The sequence below is a fragment of the Papaver somniferum genome, chromosome 7 (assembly GCF_003573695.1).
Source record: "Papaver somniferum cultivar HN1 chromosome 7, ASM357369v1, whole genome shotgun sequence".
NCBI classification, from domain to species: Eukaryota; Viridiplantae; Streptophyta; class Magnoliopsida; order Ranunculales; family Papaveraceae; genus Papaver; species Papaver somniferum.
Window position 1 is genome coordinate 268,909,443 of NC_039364.1, and position 21,989 is coordinate 268,931,431.

The 21,989-nt window shown below is 36.3% G+C and overlaps 3 protein-coding genes across 4 annotated transcripts; 1 reads left to right on the plus strand and 2 right to left on the minus strand.

Moving 5' to 3' along the window:
* Positions 1–9,781: 9,781 nt before the first annotated feature.
* Positions 9,782–13,140, minus strand: LOC113300394 (galactoside 2-alpha-L-fucosyltransferase-like). Its single transcript, XM_026549620.1, has 2 exons — positions 12,837–13,140; positions 9,782–11,719 (listed from the first exon to the last, which is right to left on the minus strand). Exons 1-2 carry the CDS (start codon positions 13,072–13,074, stop codon positions 10,266–10,268), a joined length of 1,692 nt encoding a protein of 563 aa, XP_026405405.1. The 5' UTR covers positions 13,075–13,140; the 3' UTR covers positions 9,782–10,265.
* A 144-nt stretch (positions 13,141–13,284) lies between these two features.
* Positions 13,285–16,812, plus strand: LOC113300395. Its single transcript, XM_026549621.1, has 4 exons — positions 13,285–13,449; positions 15,068–15,190; positions 15,905–16,007; positions 16,086–16,812. The coding sequence occupies exons 1-4, from the start codon at positions 13,355–13,357 to the stop codon at positions 16,329–16,331; spliced, it is 567 nt and encodes a 188-aa protein (XP_026405406.1). The 5' UTR covers positions 13,285–13,354; the 3' UTR covers positions 16,332–16,812.
* Positions 16,813–17,167: 355 nt separating this feature from the next.
* Positions 17,168–20,830, minus strand: LOC113300396 (peptidyl-prolyl cis-trans isomerase NIMA-interacting 4-like). Of its 2 annotated transcripts, XR_003335773.1 has the most exons (6): positions 20,706–20,830; positions 19,716–19,875; positions 18,991–19,100; positions 18,349–18,491; positions 17,485–17,581; positions 17,168–17,406 (listed from the first exon to the last, which is right to left on the minus strand). XR_003335773.1 is itself a non-coding variant. In XM_026549622.1 (5 exons), the coding sequence occupies exons 2-5, from the start codon at positions 19,870–19,872 to the stop codon at positions 17,364–17,366; spliced, it is 453 nt and encodes a 150-aa protein (XP_026405407.1). In that variant the 5' UTR covers positions 19,873–19,875; positions 20,706–20,830; the 3' UTR covers positions 17,168–17,363. The 2 variants fall into 2 exon arrangements, 1 of the variants encoding a protein (XP_026405407.1); XM_026549622.1 differs by lacking the exon at positions 17,485–17,581.
* Positions 20,831–21,989: the final 1,159 nt, after the last annotated feature.

A 21,989-nucleotide genomic window follows, 5' to 3' on the forward strand; every position in this document is an offset into this window, starting at 1 on the left:
TGCAGTGAATCGCATGCCCACAGAAAACCAGAAGCCTTATAAATATGATCTCTTTCCTAGAAATCATCACAGAGTTCAAATGCTTTCAAGTGGTATAAATTCTTGTGCTACTGATAAAAGCATTCCCTGTGTTTATAATACTACTTCTGGAAAATCTAAGTCTAGAAGATGGATTCCTATCTATTTTGATCCTCTTGAACCAGTTGCAAGAGGTCCTACATTTAGTCCTCAGAGAAATCCTTCTGACGGATATGTTAAACACACCGTGTCTTACTCTTTTGGGATGAAAGACAACCAAAGAAAGGAGAAGAACACGAAGATCAAACTGTCAGATGATATATACAACTCCTTTCTCGATGATCATAGTGGGATTAAATTCCACTCCACCACCTGACTCCAAGTATTTTTTTCCTTGTTTCTAACTTGAGAGGTGCAAGGAAATATGTTGTATATTATTTCAGTTTCGGTTTTTGTGCGAGTTTTTGTGCTAACAGTCCACAAACGTCCGCGTCCTCCTCTTAAGAGTTCTTAGGGTTTCCAAAAACAAGAGTTTCCTTCTCCTGTTTACATACACATATATATTACTCTATATTGTGTCTCTCCATCCCTAACAAAAATTATATGGAGAAATCTGCAAAATCTCAAGAGATTGTGCATCTTGATATGGAGGAAGACGCTCAAGGATGTGAGTCAAGAGCTGGTTCTAAAGAAGATGCTTGAAAGAAAGGATCACAACTCCTGGATTGATGATTCTGTTAAGGATTTGATTCGTGTTCAGAACGATTCAAAGGTCGAGTTTGCAAATCTTCAACTGCAAATAAACCAACTCTTGGATGGTCAGGCCAGAATCCTTGCTAATCAGAATATTCTGATACGGAATGAAAAGAAGCTCATCATGGACTGCACCAAGGCTAGACAGCTTGCTCGGGTTGTTGATCGCAAAGTTAGTGTTCTAACTCACGAACATGGTGTGTCCACGATCAAGAGAATAAAGGAAATCAGTGATGCCTTCTTTGATGAATTCATTGAAAGATATGAGGTTCTCAACGAACTTTGATTTTCTCCCTTATTGCCTAGTAAATCTTCTATTTTATTTGTTTTGTTTAGAAGAATAACTAGAGCTTGACATAGCCATTATTGTGATTACACATAGCTATGTCCAGCGTTTTCATCTTCTTGTGTTTTAGATTTATTGGTTTAAATTCTAAATTTGTTTGGAAGATGATTTTTGCAGTATTAATCTTTATGATTTTATATATTGCAATATTGTTATGGGATGTGTGTGTACGTCCGTGAACTTTGACCGTCCCATATCTTGTCAAAAGTAAAGTCTTTCGTATGTCGATATTCATATGTTGATAAAAGAATGAATGGACTTTTGACAAATACAAAAGTTAAGCCTATATTGTCAATTATTGATGGAAGATAGGTTAAAATCTTTTGTTTTCATGGATTATGTCTATTATATATCATTGTGCCAATGGTGATGGAAAATAGAATGAATCCTTGTGTATTCCGTAGTAATTGATCTTACCTGATCCATATTTTATGTATTACTGTGAGGCTCCGTAAAGTGTATTATGTTGAGCATTAAACAACCAAGTTGATTATTTTTGATTAGCTATGTTATTGTTTCGTGAGGTACTTTATGTCGAGCAATTTCAACTAAATTAATCATCTTGTGTGGTTATTTAGTTGTTGCTCCGTAAGTTTTCTTATGTCGAGCATGACCAATTAAATTGATTACTTTTGTGATTAGTTTGGTTGTGTATTTCGATTAGATTAATTATGGGTTATCTTGTGATTAATCTAATTGTATATTTTTGAGTCTCCATAAGTTCACTTACGTTGAGCATTTTCGATTAAATTAATCACGGGTGCTCTTGTGGTTAATTTAATTGATGTTTTTGGATTCAAATTCATACTCGTATGTGATTTGTTATGTCCAAAGAAATCCTTCTTTTCTTTCGAAATTAAGGTCGCTCTTGTTGTTCTTTCGGGAATGCCATTTTATGGGGGATAGTTCTTTTGAACTTGCGCTTAATTGCCAAATCTTTGTGGGGAGTGCGGTTGTGGAATATTATAAGGGTTATCTTGTATCTTTAAACTCCTTGATGAATGCATTTAGATTCGGCTTTATGATTGCATCTAAACAAGATGATATATTTTTACTTTCTTTTGGTCAAGAAATATCTCTTTCGGAAATTTCATTAGGATCCCGTTCTTGTACCTTTGCCAATTTTATTGACAAAAAGGGAGAGAATTAATATGTAGTTCACACTACAAATACATATGGTTTTCGGATCATTATGTAAGGGGGAGTGGCTTCCATGTGAGATGGAGTATTGACTAAGGGGGAGTAATACATATCACCATAGTATTGTTGTTGAAGTTGTGATACAATTGGACTTTGACGGTGTGTAATGATACTATGACACTGTATAACAATGATTGAGAACTATTGTTTTCTTGTTGTTATAGCTACAGATTTTCAACAACGATGATGCTAAACTTACAACCTTTGGGATCATTGGGGTACTTGGAAGTGACGAAGATTTCGAGTAATGTTGAAGATTAGGCATGTGGAATAGGAGTTACAAAAGTTAATTTATTTATTTTTTGTATTCCATATGTATTAATAGTTTTTCCACTAAAATTGACAAAGGGGGAGATTGTTAGAGCATTGCTCGGTCGAACTCGCATGCGTTGCTATCTCAAGCATGTTTGTCAATGTTAGTGATCAAAACTATAAGTCTTGATTTCTAACCTACATAGCTAAAGGTCTCTGACTAGGATCGAAAGTGTATTTGAGCTCAAGACTTCATGGCAATCATCATATAAGACGAAGGACTACTCAAGGAACTGGTGGATCTTCATCGACTAAAAGGTATGTAGAGACTTGAACTTATCTGTCACTCAAAAGTCTATCTACTATATCTCCTACTCTTGAGACAAAAGTCGTTTTGATATATAGAATTTCATTATACAAATTTGCTATTTCAAGTCGAGTTTTAACTCGCATATCTATTTCTCGAAATATGTGTTGATAAGCTTTCGCTTTAGCCAAATTCATCTTTACCTAGTGACGAAAGTCATGTTAGGTTTTAATCACTTTGGAAATTGCTCTGACGAAAATGGTCTGTGAATAACGACTATATAACGTCCTCTGAGAATGTTTCAATGATTGAAATGAGAGTTTAGATTACATAACCATTGGTAGGATATAAGCATTGTTGTGGAAAAATATATATGTATAAGTCCTTATTCCTTGAACCAAAGTTTGCGAACTTTGTTGATCAAGAGAAACGGAATGTGGCGTGAATCAAGTCCGCGAACTCAGTCTGCGAAACGCAGGAAGTTCTCGACCCGAGAATTTCTGCTAGAGTTTTTGAACTCCTTCCGTGAGCTTAAGTCCGCGAACCCAGTCCGTGACCTTGAGAAGGTTATATCTAAAATCGGTTGTTCTTGAACTCATGTTTATATAAACTAAGGAATATTTTTGCAAACCGTGTCTATAAAGTTCATGAACCGATTCGAGTGAATCAAACCGTTTTTGCGTCGATTGTGTCTTGTGTAGTTACATAAGATCTAAGCGATTGAACAACTCTCTAACTAGTTCATTTGAGTCATTTGGACTACTTATGGTGAAGAAGAATATGGTGGATATGAAAGTAATCATATGGCTAACCATTTGGTTAACTATTGTTGAGCCAACAAATGTTAATGTTTCGGAACGGTTCGTAAACCCAAAACTGGACATTTCATTTGTGTGTAACAAGCTAAATTTTCGATCCAACGGTTGATAAATATTAGCTTGAATCTAATCAGGTTTTTATCTAACGATGAATATTGAATGCTTTGTTATCGTTTGTGATTCCACAATATCTTTTTTCGCTGCGTCTATTAAGATTATTGTGAGGTGATTGATAATCTAGGCTGTTCTTCGGGAATATAAGTCTGGTTTATCAATTGGTTCATGTTCACCTTGATTTATCAAAAGACGGAACAAAACTCATAGGTATATTCGTGGGAGACGGATTTATCTACTACCGTAGACTTTTCTGTGTGATACAGATTTGTTTATTAAAGTCTTCGACTTTGGGTCGTAGCAACTCTTAGTTGTGGGTGAGATCAGCTAAGGGAATCAAGTACGTAGCATCCTGCTAGGATTAGAGGCGTAGGAGCATAAATGTACCTTGGATCAGTGTGAGATTGATTGGGGTTCAACTACAGTCCAGACAGAACTTAATTTGGCGTAGGCTAGTGTCTGTAGTGTCTTAATACAGTGTGTGTTCAATCTGAACTAGGTCCCGTGATTTTTCTGCATTTGCGGTTTCCTCGTTAACAAAATTCTGGTGTCTGTGTTATTTCTTTTCCGCATTATATTTTGTTATATAATTGAAATATCACAGGTTGTGCGTTGTTCAATCAATTAGAATATCCAACCTGTTGGTTGTTGATTTAAATTGATTGACACTTGGATATTGGTCTTTGGTACCATCCAAGTTATCTCTCTTTGATAAAGACTCGCAGATTTCTATTTGCTTGAGTAAAGATCAAATTGAGAGATTGAGATATAAACTCTTTGATATACTTTTTATCTAGATTGAGTCTGACTGTCTAGTTGATTCTCTATAAAGTATGTTGGAGTTTGTCCATACAGATTGCTAATCGAATTGTTGGGTGTGGTTGTTGTACCCCCGCTTTTTCATGTTAAACTCCCTTTAATGGATTTGAATAACTCCAGTTGTTTCTCTCTGAAGAACATTCATAAGTCAAGTAATAAACAACGTTCACATGTTGTTAAAACTGATATGACTCAGAACTTTTCTGACGATTCCAAAAGTGTTGGCCCATGTTTGTTTTGTGATTCCTCCAATCACTTTCAACATACTTGTATATCTTTCCAAAAGAGACTGAAAGTTGCAAGTAATCTTCACACGAAAACTAAACAACTTAGTGCTACTCTAAAAGGATGTACAAAACTATCGGGGAAACCCTAAACAGGAGAGTACTAATAGTATGGGATCTTTTGCTTTAAAATCAACATCACCCTTTCAATGGTTTCTTGACAGTGGATGTAGCAGACATATTACAGGTGATCTCACATGGTTTGTTTCTTCTGACGACTATGAAGGAGGACCAATATCTTTCGAAGATGGGAGTTGTTGCTACATTAGCAAGAAAGGGACGATCAAACTTCCCAGAGTACCTGAAATCCATGATGTAGTATACGTAAAAGGTATGACTGCAAATCTTCTTTCTATTAGTCAAATTTGTGACAAAGGCCATCGAGTTGTCTTCAATGCAAATGGATGTGACATTGTAGAAAAAACTGGGAAAGTAATTTTTCAAGGAACTCGTGGTAAAAACAACTGTTATCTTCTTGATACTCAGTTTAGCAATTGTTACAATTTGACTAAGGTGGAATCGACACATCTTTGGCATGAGCGTTTTGGTCATATCAACTATCCTCTTCTAACTAAGATCATTAACAAAAAACTTGTTAGAGGCGTTCCCAAAATCAATGCAAAGGTTGAAGGTGTATGTGGTGCCTGTCAAAAGGGTAAACAAACTAAAGTTCACCATAAATCATCTCGAGATATTCTCACTAAAGCTCCACTTGATTTAATTCATATGGATCTCTTCGGACCAATTCAACAACCCACAGTTGCTGGTAAGAAGTATGCTTTAGTTATGGTAGATGATTACACCAGATTCACTTGGGTTGCATTTTTTTCTCATAAAAATGAAACCCTTGATGAGTTCAAGATTATTGTTAAAAGAATCCAGAACGAACAAGGTCGCAAACTAAAGAAAATTAGGAGTGACCGTGGAATTGAACTCAAGGACAATAAGGTGTTTGAATTTTGTGACGAACTGTGGATTATTCAACAATATTCACCACCCATTACTCCTCAAGCTAATGGAGTTGCAGAAAGAAAGAATAGGAACATTCAGGAAATGTCCAGGGTAATGCTCCATAACAAAAACTTACCTCTAAGGTTTTGGGGAGAAGCTGTTTTTACGGCATGTTATTTGATCAACCGTGTTTACTTACGGTCTAAGACCCTAAACACTCCTTATGAGTTGTGGTATGGAAGAAAACCCAACCTGCACTATCTTAGAGTGTTCGGAAGTAAATGCTACATTCTAAAAGATTGAGAACAGAGAGGGAAATTTGATACCAAAAGTGATGAAGGTATCTTTCTTGGCTATGATTCTGATAGCCGTGGTTTTCGAGTGTTTAATATCAGAACTCAGGTCATGATGGAATCTGCTAATGTCATCATCGATGATATTAGTGATTTTCATCATGATAATCCTCCTGCTGAATTTCCTCCAACCGAAACAATTGAGAAAGTCAAAGAAATACCAGAATCAGTTGAAGTTATCCCAACTGTTGATGATCCTGATATTTCTAGTGACGAGGAGAAGAGCACTGATCAGACTACTCCTGAAGAACAAGAACGTGTCCCTCCACGACACCTCTGGGTTCAAAGGAATCATGATCCCAACAGTATTATTGAGGGAAGAGATTCTACAGCTTAGACTAGAGGGCAACTTCAAAACATGTGCAATTTTGGTTGTTATCTGTCCCAAGTAGAACCGAGAAATATTGATGAAGCTCTGAACAATCTCTTTTGGGTGAATGCAATTCATGAAGAGTTAAATCAATTTATAAGACAAGACGTATATGAACTCGTACCTTGCCCCTCCAATGTTAATATTGTTGGAACAAAATGGATATTCAAGAACAAGTCTGATGAATTTGGCACAATTATCAGAAATAAAGCCAGACTTGTCGCTCAAGGATATTCACAAATTGAAGGTATCGACTTTGATGAAACCTTTGCTCCTGTGGCACGCCTTGAGTCCATTAGACTTTTATTAGCTCATGCTTGTTTTCTCAAGGTTAAGCTTTTCCAAATGGATATAAAATCCGCGTTCCTAAATGGAATTCTAAAGGAAGAAGTCTATGTTGCTCAACTTAAAGGATTTGAAAACCTTGATTTCCTAAATCATGTTCTTAAGCTCAAAAAGGCATTATATGGGTTAAAACAAGCACCAAGAGCCTGCTTTGAAGAACTTACCACTTCTCTTATTAGAAAATGTTTTTCAAGATGTGGAGCTAATAAAACTTTGTTTACCAGATGGAGTGGGAAAGATGTTGTCATTGCTCAAGTCTATGTAGATGATATCATCTATGATTCAACTTCAGAGAAGCTTGCAAAGGATTTTCAAGTTTCACTTGCTAAAGAGTTTGAAATGAGCAATGTTGGTGAATTAAAGTTCTTTTTAGGATTACAGATCCAACAACATAAGGATGGAATCTACTTATCTCAAGAAAAATATGCAAGGGATCTTGTTACAAGATTCGGTCTAGATAAGTCAAGTCCGAAACTGACACCTATGCCCACTACTGATAAACTACACAATCCAATAGAGGGACTTCATTTGGATACCTAGTGACCAAAAAATTGGTTATGGGGTATTTTTGATTTAATACCAAATATCTAAAATACCCTTCAACTAAAATAAAACCTAAAAAACTAAACTCAAAGCCTATCTTCTTCTTCTTCTTCTAATCTTCCTCTCCTTCATAAATCCTTCCCTTCCCTTCCCTTTTTTTTTTTTTTTTCTTTTCTTTCTTCTAATTGAGATCATTTCATCATCTTAGAACCGCCCTCTATTAAAATGTGACGCCCCAATAATAGCTTTCCAAAATAACCCGTTGCAGTGAACTAGGTTGATGAGGATCGACGTATGGAAAAATCAATCAATCAAAATAAGGCGTTCTTAATTTCAGTTCAAACTGCAAATCCACCGGAATTAAGTTATGCTGGGTCAAACAGCATTAAATGCTTAGTACAGCTGCTTTTACCTTTCCCGGCATACAAACGAAAAGCTATTTTCAGCTTTTCCTTTCTCTGTTGCTCGTAATAAGTATTTTGTGTGGCGTCTACATCCTGATAGATTTTGTTGATGATGGCCTGCCGGGATGGGGACCAATTGGACGGTGCACCAATATGCAGTGATCACTGATACATGGTAGTGATGCCTAAAAAATTTCAAGATTTTTGGAAGTAAGTTGAGGATCGACCTATACGGGACAATCAATCAGTACAAAAAGCTGCAGGGTGTGAATCCTAACAGAAAAATGGTGGTGGGCCAAAACAGCATTAAAGGATGCCTACCCTACCTACTTAGACGTGTCCGATTTTCTTGCAAATCAATCACATGATTTCGGTGGAATTGGTGGTTAGAGTTTTCCATGGTCTCACCATCTTGGTGTATGTGGCGGACAGCCGGTGTGCTTACCCCAGTACGTGTTTCCACATTAATATGCGATTTTGGTGGCAGTATTTATTCGGAAAATGGGTTATTTGTTCAAATATTTTTAAATCACGGTTTAAATGGACGAGTAAATAATAGTTTGGGTGAAATGGCAAAAAAAAATAGTAAGGATGAAACTGATTTCATCCTAACTTAAATTTAAAAAATAGCAAGGATGAAACTGGATACATCCTGTATAAATTAAAAATAAGAAAAAATATTTGAAAATGGGCACGATGAAACTGGTTACATCCTGACTATTTTTACATTTTTGTCCATTTAAATAGTATCAAAATCTAACTGTCCATTTCATCCAGGAATTGTTGATTTTGGTCTTTTTAACCAATTTTGTGATATTTATATCCTCTGAAAGTCATTCTGAATCTGTGTATCCAAACTAATTTCTGATTTTCTGCTAAGAGCAAGTCGTATGGTGGAAGAGTTCCATCTTCCACGCCACCTCAGTATTTGGAACCATGGATGGAAGTGCAAGTGTAGTGGTGGAATAGTGAAAACGCTATTCTTAATAGCGCTAAAAAAACGCTATTAAGAATAGCGTTTTTTTCTCAGCCGTTAGATTTCAACAACTCATGCTAAATCTATGGACAAAAAAAAACGCTATTCTTAATAGTGTTCTCTTAGCGCTATTAAGAATAGCGTTTAGCGCTATTCTTATTAGCGTTCAGATGGATTCCACGAACCCTTCCACGAAACGGTGGAACCTTGCTTGGATGTTATGTGGAAAACCCCAACTTGGAAGCCATTAGACTTGACATTCCATGATTTTTCCACACTTGAAATATGTTGGATTCCACCGTAAGACTTGCTCTTATAAAAGTCAAAAAAACAACTTCTGAAATAACATCCAAACATGATGTTATCGTTTTGGACTTATTAACTTACAACTTGTTTGGATACAAAAAAAAAAGAAAGAAGATGTCTTTGTTATACAAAATGTTGTTATTTTTTTGCTTCTAAAAATCATTCTGAAACTGTGTCTTTAAATTAGCTTCTTACATTTTCGTTTCCAAAAGTTAAAAAGCTAACTTTTAAAGTAACATCCAGACAGGTTATTAGTCAAGTCGAAGAATAACTTCTCAGGACGTGTTAGACACCCAATAAATGTTTTCCGGTCAAAATGTGCAGGACCAACCGGGAAAGAAGAAGAAAATGTCCAAATTTAAGTGCCACAATTCAGAGATTGTCTTATACAGTATCTACTTCCAAAAATCCTTTCATTAAGCTCCTTTCAAACAGTCTCGACACTATAAAAAGAGAACTTTCTGCTGCCGAGTTTCCAAGCCAGAAAATGTTGCAAAGTCCTCGAGCACACCTATTTGACTTTGAAGCATGCGCGAATGTTATGCACGGCAGAATATGGGAGAAACATTATTCTTTTCAAAGACTTCTATAAATCGAGTTTTCCATAACGGCCAAAGACTGATTAAGAGCTTTATGAATCAAGTCCTTGAGAAAAAATTCGGGTTCTGAAAACCAAGATATACAGACTTTTTACGCTAAATACTCTGTTGTCTGCCAAACATAAACAAGTCCAGGAACAAACTGACAAGCAAAACTATGTTAAAAATTTGAAACCAAAATTAGCTAGCTATAGCAGCAACATGCTGGTTAGCTTTGACACTCGTTACAGTCTCTTACCGAACCACACCACTTGAACAAAGGCGCGGCGTCAAACTAGAATCCTCTATGTTTATGGGATATAAATGACAAGAATTTTCCTAGTTATACCACATCGAAAAACACCTCTCCAAATTACTTTTTGCGTCTTCTTAGGGTCGTGAGTTCCTTCACTGCAGCAGGTAGCTGAGATTCCTGCACAAAATAATGTATAGATACAAACATAACTAAGTATCAAAATTCCTACTCTCACTTACATCTGACAACAACAATAATCGTCTGCATTGAAGTTAGAATTCATTCCTCCCAACCAATTTAAGGCCCCAGCTCATGTCCGCACAGTGTCTCACATGAGGAACAATCGCGCCTGTATCAGTGCCTGTTTTTGCTTTGCAGTCGTAAAATGGAGGTGCATGGAAACAAGGCTCCATTGACATGTCCCGGAAACAAGGGGGATCAGGAACAGTTTTGTTTTCAGGTTTCGTAAGAATCCATGGCGTCAATCCACCAAGACTTTGCGCCACGTATCCAAATGTCGACCATGAACTTGTTATCAACTTGTCAGTTAAACTCAACAAATACATTTCTGCCAACGCTTTTCTGTTATGGTCCTTTTTCTCTGTCTGTTGATATTCTTCATGGCTTGGCTGGTAAACACTGATAACTTCACCATTCACCGCAGGGTATTCCCAGTACATGTCTCGTATATTATCAGAGTAGCCAGCACTTAAAGATGTCAACAGAACAGCTTTAGACTTTCGATCTCCAGTGGGGTAAAGAACTGGTTCGCGTTTGTTAACTTCTGGAAGCAGTTTCTCTTTCAGTGCACATGCTAATATTTGATCCAAAACATGCTGAAACGGGCCGGCTCCAGTATCGAAGACCCTCACTTGAATTCCTAGCCTTTCATCTGCATTGGCTAAATAAGCTTGGTAGTATCTAGTAATCAATCCCCATACAGGATTTGATGGGTGAAAAAGATATCGACCCAAGTGGTGGAAAACTGTTCCTTTGTCCGGGAAAAGGTTACTCAATTCTTCTTCGAAAGAGTGTATCAAGAAGAGTGATGGAGCAAAGTAGTTATCTGTTTTCATGACCAACCAAGGAACTTTCTGAAGAAGAGCTTGATCTTGATCACAGAAGAAAAGTTTATCATGGTCATCATAATCATGGACTAAATGAAGATACATAAATGGCGGCAATGAGGTTTTTGGTTTGTTTAGCATTTTCTTTTTCACCATATTCCCGTAACACCGTGGAAATTTCTGGTCGTAACTGTCGAACTGATTAAGAGGGAAGTCAAGTGGTAATAACCATGACATCTCAGGAAATGGTTCACAGAAGAGATCAGCCATGTCTTTACCTCGATCAACAAGTAGAACCCGGTTCGTGAGAAGAGCATATAAAAATGCTGAAGCTAGTGTTAGTATCCGATTCCCTAAGCCACTAAACGCTACCCATACCAAGTAATTGCAATCTGTAGGTTCAATGGCATATCCGGATCTGAGCTTTTCTACTGTTTTGTTGTAAGATTCAGTGTACGGACCACAACGTTTATGAAGAGCTTCATAATTCCTTAATCTGTCAAGAAGATGAGTAGAAGGTTTGTGGGGTGATGTTGTTCGATATAAGGCAGACTCGTACCTACTTCGACAAGATTCTTCATCAAACCCAGCAATAAGAAGTCCACCGAGGAGTTTGTCTTTCTGTTCAGTGACAGGTTTAGTTGAATCACCTTCTGAAACTTCAAGTTGGAAACAAAATCCAAATTAACGACTAAACAAGTGAATGAAGACAAACCAAAACTTACGAATACCATACTTTTGAAAAGTCAAACTAAAACAGTTCATAAATCATAATGAAGTTGAAGTTAGCAACACAACGACTGTACCAAGAGGCTGAACAAAATATATCGTATGAGCTATTTCAAGCTTAAGTTTCATCTCTATTACTAGGCAATTCCCGGATTGATGTTTACACGAGAAGGGTAGAAAATGTATAATTTATAAGCAACAGCCGACATAATTACACGGAGGAGGAAGAGAAGCGGGCAATGTGGATCTAACCATAACTTCCAAATAGCACACTTTTAGATAAGTCAAACTAAAAACAGTTATTAAATCATACTAAATTTGAAGTTAGTAACACAATGACAGTATCAAGAGGTTGCACGAAGCTATTTCAATTTCCTCTACTATTCAAATACTCGAGTTCCATTTGTATTACAAAGTAATGCTTTCATTGATCTTTTCAATAGAAGTGCACAATGTGGATCTAACGATAACTGAATAGCATCCTTTTAGAAAAGTTGAACTAAAAACAGCTCAGAAATCGTAATGTATTTGAAGTTAGTAACAAAATGACAATACCAAGAGGTGGCACAATTTCGTCTACTATTCAAATACTCGAATTCCATTCATATTACAAGGTAATGCCTGCATTGATCTTTCCAACAGAAGCGCAATGTGGATGTAACCATAAGATTTGCAAACAATGTATCATTTGTTCATGCACTTAACTACTAGCCCAGAGAATCGATTCACATTTTTCGCATAAATAACTATCCTAATTGATAAAATAAAGAATCATCATGCACTTAACTACAAGCTTTGCTAAAATCTCAAAAGAATCACCAGGGTTTACACAATCCAATAAATGACATAATCCCCAAATGATCAATTTTTCTGCATAAATGACTTTCCTAATAGATAAAAAGAAAGAATCATCAAATGATCATTACCATTAATGTCGACAAGATTAAGCAATCTAAACCTAGGGTTTGGATCCAAGTGCATTAAATTAACCTAATTAAGATCATGCAAAATCTCAAGTGCGTAAATGAATTAGCATGAAAATGGTACCTTTATTAGTAAATACTTCCAATTCCCTTGCGTGTACAAACCCAGAGAATCGTGGGTTACGATAAACCACTGATATCAAAACCAAAACTGGTAATATCATTACTAAGATCCCCATTGATCTCACTTTATTAAACCCATTCTTCTTCTCCCCTCCAAATCTTGAAATTGAATCAGTTTTTGAATCTGGTGATGAATTTTCAGGTGATAATAATTGCTTCCTTGGTCTCTTCATATCCATTAAATTCAACTCCTCCTCATCTGAGAAGATGATCTCAAATAAATATAATAGTTTTCTTCTTCAGTGCTTGAAGCAATTATAGAATTTCAGGGTTCAAATTAGGACCGCTTTAGTACAGTCCACCGACACCGATTTCTGGGGTCAAATCAATACCGGTTCATTTCTAGTTGGGCCTTTTTTATTGAACTTTTTATTCCTGCTTCGAAACAATAGATTTCAGGGTTCAGAACTTAAACCAGTGAACCCTGAAAGGGAGAAAGAAAGTAAGGAGAGGAGGAGGATGTCGTTCATGAAAGGCGATTTGCTTACGAAGACAAGGAAACTCGTTAAGGGACTCGCTAAAGCAAAGCCATTATGGTTAAAAGCCATGGAAGAGTATGTGATCTCTCTCATTTCTACGATCAGGATTTTTTTTTGAATTGAAAATCATTTAGGTTAAAGCAAATGAAGTTTAATTTGTTCATCTGAGTTTTTGAATTGAATACGTATTAGGGCAGATTTGCATATATATGAGTCCACCTTTTAGTTAAACCTTGATGAAATTAGGAACCTCAAAATTGGTTGTTCAGAAGCCTAAACTCCAATTTTATTTGAAATTCAAAAACCCTAGATTAGAATGTGGAAGGAAAGAACTGACTCTTAAAGTGCAATGCTTAAATCATAAGCTCCAATGTCTTGAAGTGGGAATCTGAAAACCCCCCAAAACTTGTAATCTCTGCTTTTGATCACTACATATACCACCTGACCCGAGTTCGCAGCTGAAGTTTATCAAGTTCAGCTCCCCCTAAGCTCCAGTTTGTTGCTTAGGACAGCTGAAATGGAAGTGCGAAACATTATTATGACTATCAAAAAATCATAGGTTACTGCTAGTGTTGGACCAATTACATAAGATCACTTTGACAACATTATGACCGGAACTTATGATGTTTTGAATGGCGGAAAGAATCCAGTGCCATATTCAACTAACACTAATCCAAAACCAAATGCACAATAAGCAGATTTGGTCTATGGTATGACTGGTAGAGTAAGCAATGTTCAGTTTCATTTTTTCAGTTTGTGTTTCTCCTTCATTCTCTATGTCAAATTCTGCTCTTGTAGTGTAAAAATTTCATTTTTTTTATAAAATTGAGATTCATTTCTCTGTCTCAACCCCCATTATAATTGTTGCTTCTGAATTTGAGTTTTCGATCATTTCAAAATTTCAAATTTCAGCTCCAAGTTTTTGGTGGGATTTCGTCAATTAGGTTGATGCAGCTTTGTTGATTCGAATTCTATAGCATCAAAAGTAACACCATGGTTACTTTTAATTTCTTAAGTTATTGGTTCAATTTCATTTATATTATTGATGTTGGTATAGATTGGCATATATGAATTAGTTCTGTAAATGTGCATGGAAATTAGGGGGATTGACGACACAGTATATTGAGTAATATCTGGAATTAAGAATAGAACGGCTAAACTGAAAACCCATTTTAAGTACATTAAATATGTTATTGTCATCTTAGCATTTTTGTTACTGAAAGCCCTCGAGTTCTGATCTTACAGCTTTAAGAACAGCTTCTTGATCATTTTGTGAATGAGTTTCAGAGTTAGAACCGCGTCTATGAAAATCTCGATCCCTGACTCTGACTTCACAACCCTAGTTGCTGAATTGGGATGAAAATGAGTTGGTGGAAGGTGTAGAGAGAGAATTAATAGTTGGATTGAGATGAAAATGAACTCATCAATCATTAATAAAATTAAAATACCGATGAGCAAGCCAACTGGTTCTTACTTTTCTATACCCTGATCTCTCTCTATGATATTTTCTCTTTAGAAATGAAGTAATTTTGTTGTTTGGCTGTTAGACATTTGTTAGATAAGATGAAAATGGTACAAGGGTTTGAATACATATCAAAAGATATTCCTAAAAACTCTGAGTTATTGATGACTAAAAGTTTAGGGGTGAACTGGTAGTTTCTAACAATGTTTCTCCTTTTCGTATATGATGTAGAAATCCACCTGTTACATTTCCTCGAACTAATGGTAAATCTGAAAGGATTTCTCTCCCTGAGGATGTATATGTGAAAAAATTCTTTCAAAAGCACCCAGACTCGTTACATGAAGATCCAATCAGGTATCATCTCCTCAATTTCGAGATTCTACTTTGTAAAGTTCTTTTTGAATAGTCGTTATCTATCGTAATAGTTACTATAAGGCTTTGATAGTTGACTTATTTCAGTATCTGAAAATAACTGTGATAAATAATACCATCACTAAACATTGGACTCATGATTGATAGCCTCTTTGAATATCTTATGGAGATTTTTTGCACATTAGGTTCGGATCCTAACACCACTTGAGTTACTAGCCGATTGTGTCAGTCCTAACATTGTTTTGAATTCCTAGCTCTACTTTACAGCACAAAGTTAAGTCTTTTAGTATAATGGTATAGTGTTCAGCATTACTGTCTGAACTTTGAATCTTTCCAAACCTTTGTATATTCAATTACATTCTGCTTAAGATTTAAGGTGATATTCACCGTCTGATATGATATGAGAAGTCCGGTACTTGGACAGGCCGGCGTAAAACCTATGTTCAACTCTTAGGAGATTTTCTCTAGTCGACCCGGTACTTGCTACTGGAAATGACTTTGGATTTCGGATTTCGGATTCACCGTCTGATATGATATGAGAAGTCTGTCATTTGGTAGTTGCTGCGCTAAAATAGTAATTCATGCTTGGTAGATAGAGAAAGAGTAGATTCATTTTCTTGTGTTTAAGATTTGTTTTGGGTAGAGAAATCATGTATCTCTATGCTCTCTGACTTCTTTGCGCTAATGGTCCCCCAGGTTCAGTGGTACTGATCCCCCTCCAGCTCGTATTTTCGGTTGGAGGGTTCTTGAACTGAAAGAGCAGGGAGTTAGTGAAGAGGAAGCCATGGCGGTAGCTGATGTATGTACTCTGTCTCTCTAAACAAATACTGTCAATTTTGCCTTATCTACAATTACTTTGTCATGTTCTGGTGTGTAGATGGAATATCAGCAAAAGAGGAAGGCAAGGAAGGCTGCTTACAAAAGACTGAAGGAAATTGCACGGCTGCAAGGGGAAAAGCCACCGCCAAACCCATATCCAAGTGCCATTAAGGAGATACAGGCCGAAGAAAGGAAGTACGTGAAGGAGCGTTTCAATGATCCAAGCATATTGGAAATTGTGCAGAGGCTGAAAGAAGAGAGGTTTGCTTTCATGCAAGAAAGAAGAAAAGCAGGTGGTTGGTGATCCTATCCCTCGAAGATTGTTACCTGACAACTACAACCATAAGTTATATTTGCTGATGCTCAATAACGCCATTTTCCTGCCAAATAAGATTGTCAATCACGGGGAGAACTATATGAACCTTTTTGGAATAGAGCCTCTTGTTTGAGTACTTATAGACACTTCGAGAACTACAAATTAGGTATTTAGTTTGGTTTTTCCCTTTTGCCAAATGTAGCCCTTTTGTTGGATGAAAAATGAGAATGTTTAGTATTTGGGTTGTATTTTATAAATCATGCTTAAAGTTTCTCCTTGCCTTATTTAGTTGGCTGCCTCACTGATGTGTACTGCCTGGGGTTGAAGCATTTTATTTTTGTTGGTTGGAGATTTTTGTGTTCTGTGGGTGTATCTCTGCTCAGGAATTTTTCTTTTATTCTGTGATTTTAGTTGCTCTATTTGAAATACTTGTTCACTTTAGTTGTTGATAATGAAGCTTTCTTTTGGATTTCCATGGCATGAATTGTTTAGTACAGCTGATAGTGCAAATGCTTACATTTATGCACATTTTGATTCCTATTTCAAAGGCTATAAAATTTGGGTACTCTAGCTGGCCTTGTCAATTTTGTTGGAGTATGAGTAACCGAGTTAAACATGGGTGCAATTACTGTGGAAATGTATCACCTTGTACAGATGTTCCAGATGCATGTGAAGCCATGATTGAATGTATCATTTCAAGCAACTGCACATTTAAACTTCAACCAGACAGCACTGCATTTTGATCAGGAACTTGGTTTTTGGTCAGAATTTGTGCAATGGTTCAACCTAAATGGCAAAATTTCCTAACTTCAAAAAATAAGAAATTTACAAAGAACCGCATTTCCCAATAGATTTTCAAATTAAGGAGAACCTTGAATGCAACTGTTAATATTTCATAACATTATGCTTTTAAGTAGTAGGCCCAGGTGCCCTCATAAACGACTGAAACAAGCCCATGTTTACTATGTTTCTTAACCTATATATATAAGAAGGGTAAATTGGAATCTTTGCCGGTTCCAATCAATTCTTCCTCCCCTCTGACAAGATAATGTGGTACCCATGCCTGCAAAGGTGCAGAATTATAAGCTGAGAACATACTAAGGGAGGGAAAAAGAACCATAATATTGCACAAAATCTATACCTCTACTAACTAAGATGAGACCGACATGTTTCGGTCCAAAATCCTTTCCAAAAGTTGAAAACACATTTAATAATGGAACAAAAACGACGCTGCCAAGCTGATAATGCATGCACAAGTTAAAGGTAAATCTTCGTAATGTATATGTCAAAGAAATGGAAAACAAAACAAAGAGTATAAGGATACAGTTTTAAGAACATGCCTACTTCATTTTGTTTCCTATTGAATACAACCTAGAACCTATATTGGTCACCGAATGTCAGGAATTTATTCTATATAAGCAACACAATTAGAATCTTAGGTAGTCTTCGAATAGACCGAAAGAAAATGGTCAAAGAGGAATTCAATTCCAAGGTTGAATAAGAGAGACTAGCATAGAGCTTGAAACATATGCCACAGGCGCTCACCAGGTTTCCATTTTCCTACTTCAACTTGCTACCCAAACTTTGAGTTGATGAGCAATCAAATCTCTACATAGTTGATTTTACCAAGTACCTACATGAGCCTAAGAATCAAATTCGGAAATAGTGGAGTCAGCATGGTTCCCTTTATTTCCTAAAGCAAGAGTTTCCAATTTCATGGAGGGTTCTGAATGACTTATGTTAAACCTATTAACAAAAAAGCATCTCTTCTGAGTATGTCACCTTTCAAGGTAATCCATGTTTTCAGAACATGGCATAAAGATGCCGACTTCATAATTTTGTTCCTACTGAATACAACCTACAACCTATTTATACCTTTATCTTGGCCACCAAATGTCAGGAATTTACTCTATAGAGGCAACACACCTAGAATCTTAGACCGGAAGAAAATGGTCAAAGAGGAATTCACTTCTGAGGTAGAATAAGAGAACTAGCATATACTTACGTTGATTTGAATGGTGCACTGGTAGCTCCAACTACAGTGTTGAAAGCAACTTCCTGAAATGGTCCAGCCATTTTTCCTCTAGGAAACCACCCAAGGTCCCCTCCTTTCTTAGCTGATGGGCACTCTGAATATTCGGCAGCAACCTACACAAGCCAAAGTTTAACTCAGAAGGTATCAAAATAGACTCTCTTGATGTTGACTTCAGAAAGAATGAGTGTCATAATTGAGCTTCAAAAACATTTTCTTCCTCTGAGAAAGGGAGCTAAAGTACTTCTCATGTGCAAGTTTATGCTGAGTTTCATAACCACGAGCAGAATTCAGACTTGACTGGGAAAATTTAAAATCAAGCAAAAAGTAGATTCAGGTATTCCAAGGTTGAAGCATGTGCCACAGACATTCACCATGTTTCTATTTTCTAATTCAACTTGTTAACCAAATTTTGGGTTGACGACCTACCATATCTCTACATAATAGACTTTAAAAGTGTTGACAAAAGCAAAACAATCAAATTTGGCAGCGGTGGAGTCAGCACGGTTCTCTTCTTTAATAAAAGATTAAATTTTTCATGGAGGTTTCTGAGTGACTTGTGTTAAATCTATTAACAAAAGAGCATCTCTTCTGATTTTCTGGAAAGAAATTCACCTTTGCAAACTCTGCTGGAGGAACTTTATCTCCATTGCTTAACCAACCTTCGTCTAGCTTCTTGTAAGCTTCATTGATCTTACCTTGCTTCTCGCACAGGATATGCCTTGCTGCAAAATGCAAAGAGAATAAGAACACTAAATGAGGTAATTGATAACCGAAGTACAAAATACAGTTAAAATGCAATCAGAATCTAAGCATTAAAGATAGATCTGCACCCAGAGGTCTTAGTTCTTATCCTTAGACATCTAACTTTCCGCGTACACGGAGATACAGATTTTCCATTTCTCCGACTGCAATCTCTTCATTTCAAATGTATAGAAGAGGATAGTAACCAGGGTATTTGAAGGAAAATAATAAAGTTAATGTCTTTAACTCTAAAGAACATAAGGGGATGCTAGGAAGTGACTCAATTTTCCGCGGGAAGCCTCTAAACACCATTCCACACAATACCAGTGCTTCAACAGAAGCATTCATCAGCATGAATTTAGAAAATCAGCAATACATTTAGCAAGTGATATTAAAGAGACATCAATACTTCATAGCCACCAAAAATAAAAAGCAAACTTACAATAGTCAACCAAATGAAGCATCTCATAAAATCATCAGTTTGACCATAAACAAAACCTCCATCCTATCTTGAGTGCTAATCATGCCCAGAACGATAAGAAAACATCTTCAATAAATTCAGGAAACAAAGTGGAGCAAAGGCGAGAGTAAAATACCTTTGACGTATGTGCAGGTACCAAGCCCATCTGCAGCTTTTCCAGATTTTCCTTTACCCTTTGCAGCAGGCTCATCTCCTCCACCGCCAGCTGCCTTTCCCTTACCTTTCCCAGCTGCCTCTTTGCCTTTCCCAGCTGCCTCTTTGCCTTTCCCCATAACCTTCCAACCCATAAAAAATAAACATCACAAACCAATATCACACAAAGCAATCAAAACAAGAATAATGGTTGCAAATAATCACAAAGGATACCCTATCAACAAACAAGAACGCGCATAACAAATTACTAACAGCAGGATATTGCACAGAATTTCATTTGGTAGCAAATAAGTTCGATCTTAAAACACATTCACATAATATTCAGAAGTAAAATGCATCACAACATTGTCTGCAAAAGCTAAAAGGAATATCCACATCGATGTATAGAATATAAAACATTCAGCTACATGAATAAACACTACTTAAACCAAATACGGACATCCAAAAACAAATATTCATAAACCAACACTCTCCAAAGTTGTTGTTGGACAATCGGTTGTGGTAGAGTGTCATCTAGCAACCGATTAGAATAATTTCTTAATGCCTTGGTCTTTTATGAGTCGAATGGGTTATCAGGACCTTAAATTTTAACTCGGCAGCTAAACTGTTCAATCCTAAAACATTATGTTCAGAAGTAAAATGCAACCCAACATTGTCTGTTGAAAGATAAAAAGAATACGCGCCTCAATTTATAGAAAATAGCACACTTTGAGCTCCATGGAATAACCACTATCTCAACTTAAACGAAATATACTCACATCCGAAAACAAAAATATTCATGATCGAATAAATAAATTACTCAGGACTAGCAGAAATCACAATAAATCCAACAGAAGAAATAATGGAAAAATTACTAATGAAAACCTAATTCAAGAATGGAACATCCAAAACAAATAAACTAAAAGTATAAATCCAATCCGTAAGAATTAAAGACTGAAACAAAAACCCTAACCTTAGATTCCAATCAACAATCTCCAAACCCCAGTGAGAAACGTATGATATTCTTCCTCCACTATGCCTGCTCTCAGTCAGTATTTTATTTATCTCTCGCGTCTTTTTAGCCTGGCGTTTTTAGGGGCCACCCCAAAGGATTTAGGGGCCATCAATTTATACCCAGCCAAAGACTCTAGTTAAGGGGTACCCTATATGATATTGAAGTTACATAAATGCCCTTATGGTAAAACTGTATGAAAACCAAATCAAAAACAATTCTACTCATTTCAACTCTTCTTCTTCCAGTTTCCTATTATCTTTCGATTGTGGAAGAAAAAAAAAATTCCGCTCCAAAGTCAAATGGCCCCAATTAGGTAAGAATCTATCATTTTTGGGGTTTATTTCGCTTTAATTCGGCGAATCGAGAAAAAATAATTCTACGGTTTTCGGTTATTTATCCAGATTCGGGCGATATTCATGCTCCTTTACTTCCGAATGTAGTCGTGTTCTTCATTTCTCAAGAACATCGACAGTATTCGGGAGAAATATTTGATGGTTATCGGCCGAATATTGTTGGTCATATCTTCCTGGATACAAACTGGTAATAATCGGTAGTTTAATGAATTTTTTGTCTCCCGAATATATTTAAGTAGACACACAGTATTCAGAAGTACACTCACTACCGAATATATATATATATTGAAAAATCTCAAAATTTCTGATATAGGAAAAATCTCATTTTGGGGCCAGTATTTATTCGGAAGACAATATAATGTTATATACTTCCGATTATTTTAATTTCAAAATTTGAAAAGTACAAGTTTTTCCCAAATTCTAATTTTTGGGCCATCGTACATTCGGGACTTTACAAAACAATTATCCTCCGAATATAGCAAGTTCAAAACAAACCACGCCTTGGCTCTAGGTGGTTCCAAGGGCCAATATAGAATGTTAGACAGCCCATATTCGGAAGTTTGGGTAACTAATTATACTTCCGATTATTTCAATTTCAAAATTTGAAAAGTATAAGTTTTTCCCAAATTCTGATTTTTGGGCCATCGTACATTCGGGACTTTACAAAACAATTATCCTCCGAATATAGCAAGTTCAAAACAAACCACGCCTTGGCTCTAGGTGGTTCCAAGGGCCAATATAGAATGTTAGACAACCCATATTCGGAAGTTTGGGTAACTAATTATACTTCCGATTATTTCAATTTCAAAATTTGAAAAGTATAAGTTTTTCCCAAATTCTGATTTTTGGGCCATCGTACATTCGGGACTTTACAAAACAATTATCCTCC